The 17,938-nt window shown below is 41.2% G+C and overlaps 1 protein-coding gene across 1 annotated transcript in view; it reads left to right on the forward strand.

Moving 5' to 3' along the window:
• The window catches only part of USH2A (usherin), a 994,545-nt gene that overhangs the window by 710,957 nt on the left and 265,650 nt on the right, over positions 1-17,938 (forward strand). Inside the window, exons 45-46 of the mRNA XM_073553328.1 lie at positions 8,864-9,066; positions 12,270-12,382. Coding sequence (XP_073409429.1) covers positions 8,864-9,066; positions 12,270-12,382 — 316 coding nt within the window. The remainder of the gene's footprint in view (positions 1-8,863; positions 9,067-12,269; positions 12,383-17,938) is intronic.

Consider the following 17,938-nt stretch of genomic DNA (forward strand, 5'->3'; position numbering starts at 1 on the left):
TAGTATAATGCATAACCCATAGTCATCCATGTAGTATAATGCACAGCCCATAGTCATCAATGTAGTATAATGCACAGCCCATAGTCATGAATGTAGCATGATGCACAGCCCATAGTCATCAGTGTAATAAAATGCAGAGCCCATAGTCATCAATATAGTAAAATGCACAGCCCATAGTCATCAATATAGTAAAATCCACAGCCCATAGTTATCAATGTGGTATAATGCACAGCCCATAGTCATCAATGTAGTATAATGCATATCCCATAGTCATCAATGTAGTATAATGCACAGCCCATAGTCATCTATGTAGTATAATGCACAGCCCATAATCATCACTGTAGTATAATGCACATCGCATAGTCATCAATGTAGTATAATGCACAGCCCATAGTCATCAATGTAGTATAATGCACAGCCCATAGTCATGAATGTAGCATGATGCACAGCCCATAGTCATCAGTGTAATAAAATGCAGAGCCCATAGTCATCAATATAGTAAAATGCACAGCCCATAGTCATCAATATAGTAAAATGCACAGCCCATAGTAATCAATGTGGTATAATGCACAGCCCATAGTCATCAATGTAGTATAATGCATATCCCATAGTCATCAATGTAGTATAATGCACAGCCCATAGTCATCCATGTAGTATAATGCACAGCCCATAATCATCACTGTAGTATAATGCACATCGCATTGTCATCAATGTAGTAAAATGCATAGCCCATAGTCATCAATGTAGTATAATGCACAGCCCATAATCATCAATGTAGTATAATGCACAGCTCATAGACATCAATGTAGTATAATGCACAGCCCATAGTCATCCATGTACCATAATGCACAGCCCATAGTCATCAATGTAGTATAATGCACAGCCCATAGTCATCAATGTAGTATAATGCACAGCCCATAGTCATCAATGTAGTATAATGCACAGCCGATAGTCATCCATGTAGTAGTATAATGCACAACCTATAGTCATCCATGTACCATAATGCACAGCCCATAGTCATCCATGTAGTATAATGCACAGCCCATAGTCATCCATGTAGTATAATGCACAGCCCATAGTCATCAATGTAGTATAATGCACAGCCCATAGTCATCCATGTAGTATAATGCACTGCCCATAGTAATCCATGTAGTATAATGCACAGCCCATAGTCATCCATGTATTATAATGCACAGCCCATAGTCATCCATGTAGTATAATGCACAGCCCATAGTCATCAATGTAGTATAATGCACAGCCTATAGTCATCCATGTAGTATAATGCATAGCCCATAGTAATCCAGGTAGTATAATGCACTGCCCACAGTCATCCATGTAGTATAATGCACAGCCCAAAGTCCTTCATATAATGTAATGTATACCCCTTAGTCCTTTATATAGTATAATGCATCTGCATATATAGTGAACAGCCCATAGTCATCCATGTAGTGTAATGCACTGCCCATAGTCATCCATATAGTATAATGCATAACCCATAGTCATCCATGTAGTATAATGCACAGCCCATAGTCATCAATGTAGTATAATGCACAGCCCATAGTCATGAATGTAGCATGATGCACAGCCCATAGTCATCAGTGTAATAAAATGCAGAGCCCATAGTCATCAATATAGTAAAATGCACAGCCCATAGTCATCAATATAGTAAAATGCACAGCCCATAGTTATCAATGTGGTATAATGCACAGCCCATAGTCATCAATGTAGTATAATGCATATCCCATAGTCATCAATGTAGTATAATGCACAGCCCATAGTCATCCATGTAGTATAATGCACAGCCCATAATCATCACTGTAGTATAATGCACATCGCATAGTCATCAAAGTAGTATAATGCACAGCCCATAGTCATCAATGTAGTATAATGCACAGCCCATAGTCATGAATGTAGCATGATGCACAGCCCATAGTCATCAGTGTAATAAAATGCAGAGCCCATAGTCATCAATATAGTAAAATGCACAGCCCATAGTCATCAATATAGAAAAATGCACAGCCCATAGTAATCAATGTGGTATAATGCACAGCCCATAGTCATCAATGTAGTATAATGCATATCCCATAGTCATCAATGTAGTATAATGCACAGCCCATAGTCATCCATGTAGTATAATGCACAGCCCATAATCATCACTGTAGTATAATGCACATCGCATAGTCATCAATGTAGTAAAATGCAAAGCCCCTAGTCATCAATGTAGTATAATGCACGGCCCATAATCATCAATGTAGTATAATGCACAGCTCATAGACATCAATGTAGTATAATGCACAGCCCATAGTCATCCATGTACCATAATGCACAGCCCATAGTCATCAATGTAGTATAATGCACAGCCCATAGTCATCAATGTAGTATAATGCACAGCCCATAGTTATCAATGTAGTATAATGCACAGCCCATAGTCATCAATGTAGCATAATGCATAGCCCATAGTAATCAATGTAGCATAATGCACAGCCCATAGTCATCCATGTAGTATAATGCACAGCCGATAGTCATCCATGTAGTAGTATAATGCACAGCCTATAGTCATCCATGTACCATAATGCACAGCCCATAGTCATCAATGTAGTATAATGCACAGCCCATAGTCATCAATGTAGTATAATGCACAGCCCATAGTCATCAATGTAGCATAATGCATAGCCCATAGTAATCAATGTAGTATAATGCACAGCCCATAGTCATCCATGTAGTATAATGCACAGCCGATAGTCATCCATGTAGTAGTATAATGCACAGCCCATAGTTATCAATGTAGTATAATGCACAGCCCATAGTCATCAATTTAGCATAATGCATAGCCCATAGTCATCAATGAAGTTTAATGCACAGCCCATAGTCATCAATGTAGTATAATACACAGCCCATAGTCATCCATGTAGTATAATGCACAGCCCATAGTCATCAATGTAGTATAATGCACAGCCTATAGTCATCCATGTAGTATAATGCATAGCCCATAGTCATCAATGTAGTATAATGCACAGTCCATAGTCATCAATGTAGTATAATGCACAGCCTATAGTCATCCATGTAGTATAATGCACAGCCCATAGTCATCAATGTAGTATAATGCACAGTCCATAGTCAACAATGTAGTATAATGCACAGTCCATAGTCGTCCATGTAGTATAATGCATAGCCCATAGTCATCAATGTAGTATAATGCACAGCCCATAGTCATCAATGTAGTATAACGCACAGCCTATAGTCATCCATGTAGTATAATGCATAGCCCATAGTCATCAATGTAGTATAATGCACAGCCCATAGTCATCAATGTAGTATAATGCATATCCCATAGTCATCAATGTAGTATAATGCACAGCCCATAGTCATCCATGTAGTATAATGCACAGCCCATAATCATCACTGTAGTATAATGCACATCGCATAGTCATCAATGTAGTAAAATGCAAAGCCCCTAGTCATCAATGTAGTATAATGCACGGCCCATAATCATCAATGTAGTATAATGCACAGCTCATAGACATCAATGTAGTATAATGCACAGCCCATAGTCATCCATGTACCATAATGCACAGCCCATAGTCATCAATGTAGTATAATGCACAGCCCATAGTCATCAATGTAGTATAATGCACAGCCCATAGTCATCAATGTAGTATAATGCACAGCCCATAGTCATCAATGTAGCATAATGCATAGCCCATAGTAATCAATGTAGTATAATGCACAGCCCATAGTCATCCATGTAGTATAATGCACAGCCGATAGTCATCCATGTAGTAGTATAATGCACAGCCCATAGTTATCAATGTAGTATAATGCACAGCCCATAGTCATCAATTTAGCATAATGCATAGCCCATAGTCATCAATGAAGTTTAATGCACAGCCCATAGTCATCAATGTAGTATAATACACAGCCCATAGTCATCCATGTAGTATAATGCACAGCCCATAGTCATCAATGTAGTATAATGCACAGCCTATAGTCATCCATGTAGTATAATGCATAGCCCATAGTCATCAATGTAGTATAATGCACAGTCCATAGTCATCAATGTAGTATAATGCACAGCATATAGTCATCCATGTAGTATAATGCACAGCCCATAGTCATCAATGTAGTATAATGCACAGTCCATAGTCAACAATGTAGTATAATGCACAGTCCATAGTCATCCATGTAGTATAATGCATAGCCCATAGTCATCAATGTAGTATAATGCACAGCCCATAGTCATCAATGTAGTATAACGCACAGCCTATAGTCATCCATGTAGTATAATGCATAGCCCATAGTCATCAATGTAGTATAATGCACAGCCCATAGTCATCAATGTAGTATAATGCACAGCCTATAGTCATCCATGTAGTATAATGCACAGCCCATAGTCATCAATGTAGTATAATGCACAGTCCATAGTCAACAATGTAGTATAATGCACAGCCTATAGTCATCCATGCAGTATAATGCACAGCCTATAGTCATCCATGTAGTATAATGCACAGCCCATAGTCATCAATGTAGTTTAATGCACAGCCCATAGTCAACAATGTAGTATAATGCACAGCCTATAGTCATCCATGTAGTGTAATGCACAGCCTATAGTCATCCATGTAGTATAATGCACAGCCCATAGTCATCAATGTAGTATAATGCACTGTCCATAGTCATCCATGTAGTATAATGCACAGCCCATAGTCATCAATGTAGTATAATGCACTGCCCACAGTCATCAATGTAGTATAATGCACAGCCCATAGTCAACAATGTAGTATAATGCACAGCCTATAGTCATCCATGTAGTATAATGCACAGCCCATAGTCATCAATGTAGTATAATGCACAGCTCATAGTCATCAATGTAGTATAATGCACAGCCCATAGTCATCAATGTAGTATAATGCACAGCCCATAGTCATCAATGTAGTATAATGCACAGCCCATAGTCATCCATGTAGTATAATGCACTGCCCATAGTCATCCATGTAGTATAATGCACAGCCCATAGTCATCAATGTAGTATAATGCACAGCCCATAATCATCAATGTAGTATAATGCACAGCCCATAGTCATCAATGTAGTATAATGCACTGCCCACAGTCATCAATGTAGTATAATGCACAGCCCATAGTCATCAATGTAGCATAATGCATAGCCCATAGTCATCAATGTAGTATAATGCACAGCCCATAGTCATCCATGTAGTATAATGCACTGCCCATAGTCATCCATGTAGTATAATGCACAGCCCATAGTCATCAATGTAGTATAATGCACTGTCCATAGTCATCCATGTAGTATAATGCACAGCCCATAGTCATCAATGTAGTATAATGCACTGCCCACAGTCATCAATGTAGTATAATGCACAGCCCATAGTCATCAATGTAGTATAATGCACAGCCCATAGTCATCAATGTAGCATAATGCATAGCCCATAGTAATCAATGTAGTATAATGCACAGCCCATAGTCATCCATGTAGTATAATGCACAGCCGATAGTCATCCATGTAGTAGTATAATGCACAGCCCATAGTTATCAATGTAGTATAATGCACAGCCCATAGTCATCAATTTAGCATAATGCATAGCCCATAGTCATCAATGAAGTTTAATGCACAGCCCATAGTCATCAATGTAGTATAATACACAGCCCATAGTCATCCATGTAGTATAATGCACAGCCCATAGTCATCAATGTAGTATAATGCACAGCCTATAGTCATCCATGTAGTATAATGCATAGCCCATAGTCATCAATGTAGTATAATGCACAGTCCATAGTCATCAATGTAGTATAATGCACAGCCTATAGTCATCCATGTAGTATAATGCACAGCCCATAGTCATCAATGTAGTATAATGCACAGTCCATAGTCAACAATGTAGTATAATGCACAGTCCATAGTCATCCATGTAGTATAATGCATAGCCCATAGTCATCAATGTAGTATAATGCACAGCCCATAGTCATCAATGTAGTATAATGCATATCCCATAGTCATCAATGTAGTATAATGCACAGCCCATAGTCATCCATGTAGTATAATGCACAGCCCATAATCATCACTGTAGTATAATGCACATCGCATAGTCATCAATGTAGTAAAATGCAAAGCCCCTAGTCATCAATGTAGTATAATGCACGGCCCATAATCATCAATGTAGTATAATGCACAGCTCATAGACATCAATGTAGTATAATGCACAGCCCATAGTCATCCATGTACCATAATGCACAGCCCATAGTCATCAATGTAGTATAATGCACAGCCCATAGTCATCAATGTAGTATAATGCATAGCCCATAGTTATCAATGTAGTATAATGCACAGCCCATAGTCATCAATGTAGCATAATGCATAGCCCATTGTAATCAATGTAGCATAATGCACAGCCCATAGTCATCCATGTGGTATAATGCACAGCCGATAGTCATCCATGTAGTAGTATAATGCACAGCCTATAGTCATCCATGTACCATAATGCACACCCCATAGTCATCAATGTAGTATAATGCACAGCCCATAGTCATCAATGTAGTATAATGCACAGCCCATAGTCATCAATGTAGTATAATGCACAGCCCATAGTCATCAATGTAGCATAATGCATAGCCCATAGTAATCAATGTAGTATAATGCACAGCCCATAGTCATCCATGTAGTATAATGCACAGCCGATAGTCATCCATGTAGTAGTATAATGCACAGCCCATAGTTATCAATGTAGTATAATGCACAGCCCATAGTCATCAATTTAGCATAATGCATAGCCCATAGTCATCAATGAAGTTTAATGCACAGCCCATAGTCATCAATGTAGTATAATACACAGCCCATAGTCATCCATGTAGTATAATGCACAGCCCATAGTCATCAATGTAGTATAATGCACAGCCTATAGTCATCCATGTAGTATAATGCATAGCCCATAGTCATCAATGTAGTATAATGCACAGTCCATAGTCATCAATGTAGTATAATGCACAGCCTATAGTCATCCATGTAGTATAATGCACAGCCCATAGTCATCAATGTAGTATAATGCACAGTCCATAGTCAACAATGTAGTATAATGCACAGTCCATAGTCATCCATGTAGTATAATGCATAGCCCATAGTCATCAATGTAGTATAATGCACAGCCCATAGTCATCAATGTAGTATAACGCACAGCCTATAGTCATCCATGTAGTATAATGCATAGCCCATAGTCATCAATGTAGTATAATGCACAGCCCATAGTCATCAATGTAGTATAATGCACAGCCTATAGTCATCCATGTAGTATAATGCACAGCCCATAGTCATCAATGTAGTATAATGCACAGTCCATAGTCAACAATGTAGTATAATGCACAGCCTATAGTCATCCATGTAGTATAATGCACAGCCCATAGTCATCAATGTAGTATAATGCACAGCCCATAGTCAACAATGTAGTATAATGCACAGCCTATAGTCATACATGTAGTGTAATGCACAGCCTATAGTCATCCATGTAGTATAATGCACAGCCCATAGTCATCAATGTAGTATAATGCACTGTCCATAGTCATCCATGTAGTATAATGCACAGCCCATAGTCATCAATGTAGTATAATGCACTGCCCACAGTCATCAATGTAGTATAATGCACAGCCCATAGTCAACAATGTAGTATAATGCACAGCCTATAGTCATCCATGTAGTATAATGCACAGCCCATAGTCATCAATGTAGTATAATGCACAGCCCATAGTCATCAATGTAGTATAATGCACAGCCCATAGTCATCAATGTAGTATAATGCACAGCCCATAGTCATCCATGTAGTATAATGCACTGCCCATAGTCATCCATGTAGTATAATGCACAGCCCATAGTCATCAATGTAGTATAATGCACAGCCCATAATCATCAATGTAGTATAATGCACAGCCCATAGTCATCAATGTAGTATAATGCACAGCCCATAGTCATCCATGTAGTATAATGCTCAGCCTATGGTCATCCATGTAGTAATATGGACACTGTTTACTCACTGATTAAAAAGAAAAATACCTTCCTTCCACTCCAGGGCCCTGACACTTGCCCAGGTGCGTTGGGTGGTGACGCAGGTCCTGTATACATGGATGGATGGATATGTAGACAGAAAATGCTCAGCTTAGTTTCTCTGATTATATGTAAAAGTTTCTGCCTAATCTTCTGACTGTATAAAAACTCATTGTAAAAAGTGTAATAATTTCCTCGCCTCCCACCAAACGTTCCAGGTCATTAGAAAAGCTCTATCAGTGAGGATTTTCATTCCCTCCGTGATATCAGAGGTCACCGCCATCTTTTCTATCTCATTTATAGAATATCTGTACAGCATATATCCAACTAACATGATAGAAAAATAACACTTGACCTGTTTATCTCGGCCACCCCTGTGCTGGGAATGTAATTTTTAAATGAGATGGCGATATTAACTACTGTGTGATTATCAACACTTTAGATCATTTCCCTAACGATAATGCCGTGCTGTGGCTGGAAGTCATTTACGGGGGGCCGCACTTAATGCTCCTTAGGTCATCCAGCCTGACGCGGATATAAGGGCTTTCCGCGCTGCCTCACTGTGATTGGGATGCTCAATACTACAATTGATAGTTAATCTGGTTTTAATAGAGAGTGTTCCATCGGTCACACATCGGTGATGATATTATGGCGCGTTATTATAGTCATGTGGCTATAATAAGTGGATTGAGAAAGCAATGCGCATAGTCATAGGACGGCAGGCCGACCGGTTATCCATTTTTTGATAATCTGCATTTGGTTAGATACAAGGTCTTCTCCACAGACAGCTGGAGTGTACTCAGCTTCTTCCATTAATTCCAGAGCCTGAGGGTCTTCTCCCTCCAGAGGTTGTGGTAATCAACAGTACAGCTGTACGTGTCATCTGGTCGCCCCCTGCACGTCCAAACGGCGTTGTCACAGAATATTCCATCTACGTGGATAATAAGGGCTACAGGATGGAAAGCGGGACGCCCGATGTCTATATAGTGGGAGACCTGGCTCCGTATACAGTGTACAGTATACAGGTGAGTCACAGGGGCGAACGACCCTACCCATACGCTGGGGTTCAGGAAATAAATGTAGCAGAGCTGAGATTGTCATTGACGTCTTCTGTGTTGAGCAATAGAGAAACTGAAAGGAGAATGTGTTAATACGGGCGCAACTTAAAAGGTTTGTTACAGGTTCTCCTTTATGCAGATTTTAGCCCTACACCGCTCCTTCACTGCATCTTTTGCCGGCTCTTATTCCTCTCCTCATCCGCTAACTATCGGGGTTCCTCAGGGTTCAGTCCCAGGCCCCCTCCTCTTACTATCGGGGTTCCTCAGGGCTCAGTCCCAGGTCCCCTCCTCTTACTATTGGGGTTCCTCACCGTTCAGACCCTGGTCCCCTCCTCTTACTATCAGGGTTCCTCAGGGCTCAGTCCCAGGTCCCCTCCTCTTACTATTGGGGTTCCTCAGGGTTCAGTCCCAGGCCCCCTCCTCTTACTATCGGGGTTCCTCAGGGCTCAGTCCCAGGTCCCCTCCTCTTACTATCGGGGTTCCTCAGGGTTCAGTCCCAGGCCTCCTCCTCTTACTATCGGGGTTCCTCAGGGCTCAGTCCTAGGTCCTCTCCTCTTACTATTGGGGTTCCTCAGGGTTCAGACCCTGGTCCCCTCCTCTTACTATCAGGGTTCCTCAGGGCTCAGTCCCAGGTCCCCTCCTCTTACTATTGGGGTTCCTCAGGGCTCAGGCCAGGGTCCCATCCTCTTACTCTCGGGGTTCCTCAGGGCTTAGTCCCAGGCCCTCTCCTCTTACTATCGGGGTTCTTCAGGGTTCAGTCCCAGGCCTCCTCCTCTTACTATCGGGGTTCCTCAGGGCTCAGTCCTAGGTCCCCTCGTCTTACTATCGGGATTCCTCAGTGCTCAGTCCTAGGTCCTCTCCTCTTCTCTCTATATTCTGCCCCTATTGGACAAACAACCAGTAGATTTGGGTTCCAGTATCATCTCTATGCTGACGGCACCCAACTATACACTTCTTCCCCTGACATCACCCCCATCCTAAGACAAAATACAAGGGATTGTTGTCTTCTGTCTCTAACATCATGTCCTCCCTGCATCTGAAACTGAATCACTCCAATTCTGAACTCCTTGTGTTTCCTCCCTCTACTAACCTAACTGTACCTGACATTGAAATTACCTTGGAGGGTTCAACCATGACTCCCCAGCAGTATAAAAGTTCAAATCACCCCCCTTTCACCCCATTCAAAATAAGACAATGAAAAAAGAAATCAAACATACACATATTTGGTATCGCCGGTAATGACGGTAAACGGCGTAACGAGAAAAAAAAAATTTTTTGTTCGACACTACATTGCAATAAAATGCAATAACGGGCGAACAAAAGATTGTATCTAAAAACATAAGCTCAGCAAGCAAAAAATAAGTCCCCATTGAGCCCCAAATCACGAAAAATGGAGATGCTACAGGTCTCGGAAAATGGCACTGTTTTTTTTTTTTTTAATTAAAGTTTGGATTTAAAAAAGAACCTAGACATATTTGATGTCTATGAACTCGTAATGACCCTGAGAGTCATAATGGCAAGTCAGTTGTAGCATTTAGTGAACATGGTAAAAAAAAAAACAAGTGTGGAATTGCTCTTTTTTTGCAATTTCACTGCAGTTGGAATTTTTTTTTCTTGCTTTCCGGTACATGATATGTTAAAATCAATGGTGTTGTTCAAAAGTACAACTTGTCCTGCAAAAAACAAGCCCTCACATGGCCATATTTACGGAAAAATGTAAAAAAAAGTTATGGCTCTGGGAAGAAGGTGAGCAAAAAATGAAAACGCAAAAACGAAAATACCTCCGGTTAAACAATCATATCATCTCAACTTACTAGTCGAATTCTTCCCTGTTTCCTCCTTCTAAACATTATTCATAATCTGCTCCCTTCTATTCATCCGTCTCCACACCCTCCATGTGCACTATAACTGCACTTGAGAACTATGCTTAAACACACTTGCTGATGAAAACCCCTATTTATTACAATGGCTGAATCTGAAATAACAGGCACTTTTCACCTATTGTGTCCCACTATTTCCTTGTAGATTATAAGCGGGTGAGCAGGGCCACCAGTCCTAAAGTTACTGTTCAACTGTCTTACCTTGTATTGGATTTAATGTATTTATATGTCACCGCTTAATTGTAAAGCGCTGCGGAATATGTTGGTGCTATATAAGTGCAATTATTATTTTTTATCATCATTATTATTACATGTACACGTATTGTATAAAGTAGGTGCAGGAGTTGAGCCTACGCTATACAGTGCTGGCTGTGTTACATTGCTGGCATCCGACAGTAACTTATGAGATCACAGCTTACTCTAATCCCCATAGTTTAGCCTTTTAAATGCCTATGGCAAGCATAACACTATCATTTTTAAGGCTATTAGTGCTGACAGTCATTGCCCCCCATGCACCATGATTGCATGGTGCCAATGGATTTCCATTGCAGCCGGAAGCTTATTGAAGGCCCTCATGACTGTCGTTAGAACACCGGCTTCAACTCTGATCTCCTGGTAACCTCCTGCATGATTGGAAAGTGCAGCTGAGTTTAGCTGTTTCACTTTACAAACCCTTCTATCTGCTCCCCTTATTACTGAGTGTGTCAGTAATCACACATATTTCTGCTGTGATCAAGCAATTTGTACTGACGCTCCAGTGAGATCAGAGCAAGGCTCCTGGGTCTTACACCTCATGGTGCCTATTCTCCTTCACAAATATTTTAGATTTTTTTTGTCCTTTTTTTGGGGGGAAAGGGAGGACTGCACTTGCAAAAAAAATTTCTACAAGTGTTTTACTTTCCTTTTATGTTCTTTTAAGAAGCTTTATGGGAAAAAGGCTAGAAAAATGCCACAAACTAGAGAATATTTTGTAATTTAAAAAAAATATAGACCAAAAATGTCACAAAATAGGACCTAAAATGACAAAAAAAGCAATGTTTGTTTTATAGTTATATATATTTTCTATATGTAATTATATTTATTATATTTATAGTTACTTAATATATTTTTAAATTTTATTTAATGTATATTTACATTTTTCATTTTATGTTTTCCTATAAGCTTACAGCCTCACCAGTTCATTGAATAAACAGTCAGACCCTAACAGACGGCCATAATTAGTACATTTTAATAAATGGCGACATTGCCTTTATTTGTGCGCCAACAAGCCTGTTATTTATATCCCTTTAGGTTGAAGCTTGCACTAGGTACGCGTGTATAAAGAGCAACGCTACACAAGTAGCAACAGTTGAAGGATTACCTAAAAGGATACCTTCTCCAAGGATGGTGAATGTCACCTCAAGGTAAAATGTCGGATGAATTATGGGAGATGGACGGAGTATTGTTTTTAAAAGGCATAGCTCACTTTCCTCAAATGCCCATACAGATGTGTATACAAACACTAGTGGCATTGTTCTTACCCCCCAACAGCTTGAAGTTCCTCTGGGCGCTACCTGGGGACTTATACTGTATATAAGAGGTTATGTGAGGTTATGTATATAAGATGTTATGTGGGGGCTCACACTGTTTATTGGGAGCTACCTGGAGACTTATGCTGTATATAAGAGGTTATGTGGGGGCTCACACTGTTTATTGGGAGCTACCTGGGGACTTATACTGTATATAGGAGGCTATGTGGGGACTCACTGTTTACTGGGAGCTACCTGGGGACTTATAATGTATATAAGAGGCTATGTGGGGGCTCACACTGTTTATTGGGAGCTACCTGGGGAATTATACTGTATATAAGAGGCTATGTGGGGACTCACACTGTTTATTGGGAGCTAGTCGCTGTATACTAGATGGTGGCCCGATTCTATCGCATCGGGTATTCTAGAGTCTCTGTTAAAATAAAAAATAGTGATATACTCCCCTCCCGACGGCCCCTGTACTCTTTCTCTCCCCTCACCATGCTCCTGGCATCTTCCGGTCCCAGTAATGCTTAGCGCGAAACACCGCTGATGACGTCGCACTCTCGCGAGAGTGACGTCATCTCCGGCCCTTCTCGCTAAGCATTACTGGGACGGGAAGATGCCAGGAGCGTGGTGAGAGGAGGGACAGAGTCCGGGGGTCGTCAGAAGGTGAGTATATACTGTAACTATTTTTTATTTTAACAGAGAATCTAGAATACTCGATGCGATAGAATTGGGCCGCCATCTAGTGTATTATACTCCTGTTACACCCGGAGCTGCTGTCACTGTTCTGCTGTTACCTAATGTATTGTACTCCAGTTACTGCCAGAGCTGCAGTCACTGTTCTGCTGTTACCTAATATATTGTACTCCAGTTACACCCAAAGCTACTGTCACTGTTCTGCTGTTATCTAATATATTGTACTCCAGTTAATCCCAGTGCTGCAGTCATTGTTCTGCTGTTACCTAATGTATTGTAGTCCAGTTACACCAAGAGCTGCAGTCACCGTTCTGCTCTTACCTAATGTATTATACTCCTGTTACAGCCAGAGCTGCAGTCAATGTTCAGATCTTACCAAATGTATTGTACTTAAGTTACACCCAGAGCTGCAGTCACTGATCTGCTGTTATCTAATGTATTGTACTCCAGTTAATCCCAGAGCTGCAGTCACTGTTCTGCTTTTACCTAATGTACTCCTGTTACACCCAGAGCTGCAGTCACTGTTCTGCTGTTACCTAATGTAGTGTACTCCAGTTACACCCAGATCTGCAGTCACTGTTCTGCTGTTATCTAATGTAGTGTACTCCAGTTACACCCAGATCTGCAGTCACTGTTCTGCTGTTACCTAATGTAGTGTACTCCAGTTACACCCAGAGCTGCAGTCACTGTTCTGCTGTTACCTAATGTAGTGTATTCCAGTTACACCCAGATCTGCAGTCACTGTTCTGCTGTTATCTAATGCATTGCACTCCAGTTACTCCCAGAGCTGCAGTCACTGTTCTACTTTTACCTAATGTATTGTAGTCCAGTTACACCCAGATCTGCAGTCACTGTTCTACTCTTACCTAATGTATTATACTCCTGTTACAGCCAGAGCTGCAATTACTGTTTAGATCTTACCTAATGTATTGTACTCCAGTTACACCCAGAGCTGCATTCACTTTTCTGCTGTCACTTAATGTATTGTACGCAAGTTACACCCAGAGCTGCAGTCACTGTTCTACTGTTACCTAATTACCTAATGTATTGTACTCCAGAATATGTACAGGACTGTGCCTGTGTAATGAGCAACGCAGCAGTGATGCCTTTAACGGCTGTAATGTGCCTGTACAATAAGCAATGCGGCCGTGTTGCCACGACGACTAAGCAACTGTCGCTGATTGGTCGCTGCCTAACTGCCGCGACCAATCAGCGAGGTGGGATTTCCATTACAGACAGACAGACATTTAGACAGACAGACATTTAGACAGACAGACATATAGACAGACAGACATATAGACAGACAGACATAGACAGACAGACAGACATATAGACAGACAGACAGAATTAGACAATTATATAGTAGATAAGAGGCTATGTGGGGGATCACACTGTTTTTTGGGAGCTACCTGGGGACTTATACTGTATATAAGAGGCTATGTGGGGGCTCACACTGTTTTTTGGGAGCTACCTGGGGACTTATACTGTATATAAGAGGCTATGTGGAGAATCATACTTTATATAGGAGGTAGATGAGGTCCCATATTGTATAAAGACAGGCTATGTGTGGACTCATATGGTATATAGGGGGACTGTGTGTGGGCGCATATTGTGTTTAGGTGGCCTGTGTGCATGGTCATGCAGTATGTAGGGAGATATATAGAACATAAAAAGTACCAGCACAAAGTCAAGAAAATTTCATGTATATAAACTCAGTGATACATATAAAAAAAATACGGAGAAAAAATGAGTTAACCATATACAATGAAAAATAAGCATTTATTAATACAAAAGTTCATCAATTACATAAATAGTAATATGTACAATAAAATATATCATATCAATTAGTATGTATACACATGATCCGCAAGACTGATGGCCACAGACTATGAGCAGAACATAATAGCCGGACAGAGCAAAAAATAACCTATGTCAAACCAATGGTGATAGAAAGCGTTAATGTACACATCAGGCAGCTGATTCACTCAGTATCAGGTGGATCTTATAGCCAACCATGCAGTGCAATGGTATGATGAACAAGTGCCCCTAAATCATAAACATCACCATGGTATCAACAATGAATATATACAGTATGTATATATATATGCAAAGACCGCTACATGACTAAGTAAAGACTAAAGAGGTTAATTACCCATAGTGACTGCCCGTGCTGTGACCACGTTCCCAAACGCACCTTTCGCTTGATATTTCGTCGCTTCCTCAGGGGGCGTGGTTATTTTTTGCTCTGTCCGGCTATTATGTTCTGCTCATAGTCTGTGGCCATCAGTCTTGTGGATCATGTGTATACATACTAATTGATATGATATATTTTATTGTACATTTTACTATTTATGTAATTGATGAACTTTTGTATTAATAAATACTTATTTTTCATTGTATATGGTAAACTCATTTTTTCTCCGTATTTTTTTAGTATGTAGGGAGATGTTGACCTACTTAATTCTGCTCAATGTTAAGTGATCATTAGAGTTGAGCGATACCAGCCGATACTTGAAAATATCGGATCGGAATGGATCGGCCGATCTTAAAAAAAAGTATCGGTATCGCCGATTCCGATACCGGGAACCAATGCAAGTCAATGGGGCCAAAATATCGGAATTAAAAAAAACCCTTTCTTTCCTTGTAGGTTAATTCTACATGAAGAAAAACAACTAAGAATAATGTAGAATGTATTGTGGGAGGTGGAGGAGACATTAAAGCCATAGAGGTTTAGCCCAATCAAATGGAATAGCAGGAATTAAACTTTTTTTTTAAAGACGTTAGGAGTTACAAAGATATTGACTATGTTAGCCTCATTTATATTTTGCCAGACATGTATGTCTTCTTCTTCTTTCTTCTTTCTTCTTCTTTCTTATTCTTCTTCCTTTTTTTACCTTCTTCTTCTTCTTCTTATTCCTTTTTTTACATTCTTCTTCTTCTTCCTTTTTTTACATTCTTCTACTTCCTTTTTTTACATTCTTCTTCTTATTCCTTTTTTTACATTCTTCTTCTTCCTTTTTTTAAATTCTTCTACTTCCTTTTTTTACATTCTTCTTCTTCTTCCTTTTCTTACATTCTTCATATTCTTCTTATTCAACAATTATTATTCTACATATTCAACTTCTTCATCTTCTTCCTATTCTTCTTCATCATATTCTTGTTTGTGTCAGGCATTCCTGTAGTTGTTATCTAGAAAAGTTAGAAGTTTACACCTTCCGTTCTGCCTGTCACAAAAGTTTTACAACAGGATTTGTCCGCGTTCAGTTTGGCCTGCAGCAGCAGGCCTTTTCCAGGGGCACCACGAGGAGGACCGGACTCACCCCCATACACTGCTTAGTCTTCTTCTGCTTATAAATAAGATAATATCATTTGCTCAGAGTATTAGTCTTATGCTTAATGTTCTTCTGCTTTGTTTTTTTATGCTTCTTTGTCTTCTCTCTCTTGTTGTTCTGCATCTTGGTGGTTGTCTTCCTGTTCTTTGTCCTCTTGAACCAGCTGACGGTACTGGCACCCGTAGGAGCAGCAGAAGGAACAAGAGCCAATGGCACTACCAAGGACCAGCTGACGGTGCTGGAACCCGGTTACTAAGCAGGAGGTACCTGTGCTACAAAGCACTACCAAGGACCAGCAGACGTTGCCGGAACTCGGATACCGAGATGGAGGCACCTAGGCCAAAGGCTCTGACGAGAACCAGCTGACGGTGCTGGAACCCGGAGGGGTAGCATAAGCTGCAAGAGCAAATTGAAATAGCGAGGACCAGCTGACAGTGCTGGCACCCGGAGGGGCAGCAGAAGGAATAAGAGCCAATGGCACAACCGAGGACCAGCTGATGGTGCTGGAACCCGGTTACTAAGCAGGAGGTACCTGTGCTACAAAGCACTACCAAGGACCAGCAGACGTTGCCGGAACTCGGATACCGAGATGGAGGCACCTAGGCCAAAGGCTCTGACGAGAACCAGCTGACGGTGCTGGAACCCGGAGGGGTAGCATAAGCTGCAAGAGCAAATGGAAATAGCGAGGACCAGCTGACAGTGCTGGCACCTGGAGGGGCAGCAGAAGGAATAAGAGCCAATGGCACAACCGAGGACCAGCTGATGGTGCTGGAACCCGGTTACTAAGCAGGAGGTACCTGTGCTACAAAGCACTACCAAGGACCAGCAGACGTTGCCGGAACTCAGATACCGAGATGGAGGCACCTAGGCCAAAGGCTCTGACGAGAACCAGCTGACGGTGCTGGAACCCGGAGGGGCAGCTGAAGTTACCCCTGAAAAGCAAAGTTGGCATGCCGCAAGCTGGCCGCAGTTACCGAATCACACAGTCCTACAGGGGGTGCTTGTCCTACTGGCACTACGGAACAAGCCTTTCTTACCAGAACCCGCAGTCCACATAGGAAGCACCTAAACTGCTGGCACCCTAGCCTCGGCTAACCCAACCGCAACACGACATGGCAACTTGGGGTGGCAAACTGACATTGACACTTCCCGGAAACAGCAGGCAGGGCTGGAACCAAGCTGGGCAGGAGGGAGTACCCGTGCCAAAGTCAGTTATGAGCAGCAACTGGCGATGTTGGAGCCCAGGGACAAGCACTCAGCAGGCTGAGGCCTGATGTGCTGTCAATTGGGAGGCAGCAGGACAGATTGCCATCAAAACAGCAGGGGAACAGCTGACGTTACTGAACCCCACAAACACAGGAGCTAGTGTTTTACTCTGTGAAGACGGCACTTCCGAGCAACAACTGGCTGTGTTGAA

Source organism: Dendrobates tinctorius, unplaced genomic scaffold (genome assembly GCF_039654945.1).
Source record: "Dendrobates tinctorius isolate UK_male_01 unplaced genomic scaffold, ASM3965494v1 ptg000201l, whole genome shotgun sequence".
Classification (NCBI taxonomy): Eukaryota; Metazoa; Chordata; class Amphibia; order Anura; family Dendrobatidae; genus Dendrobates; species Dendrobates tinctorius.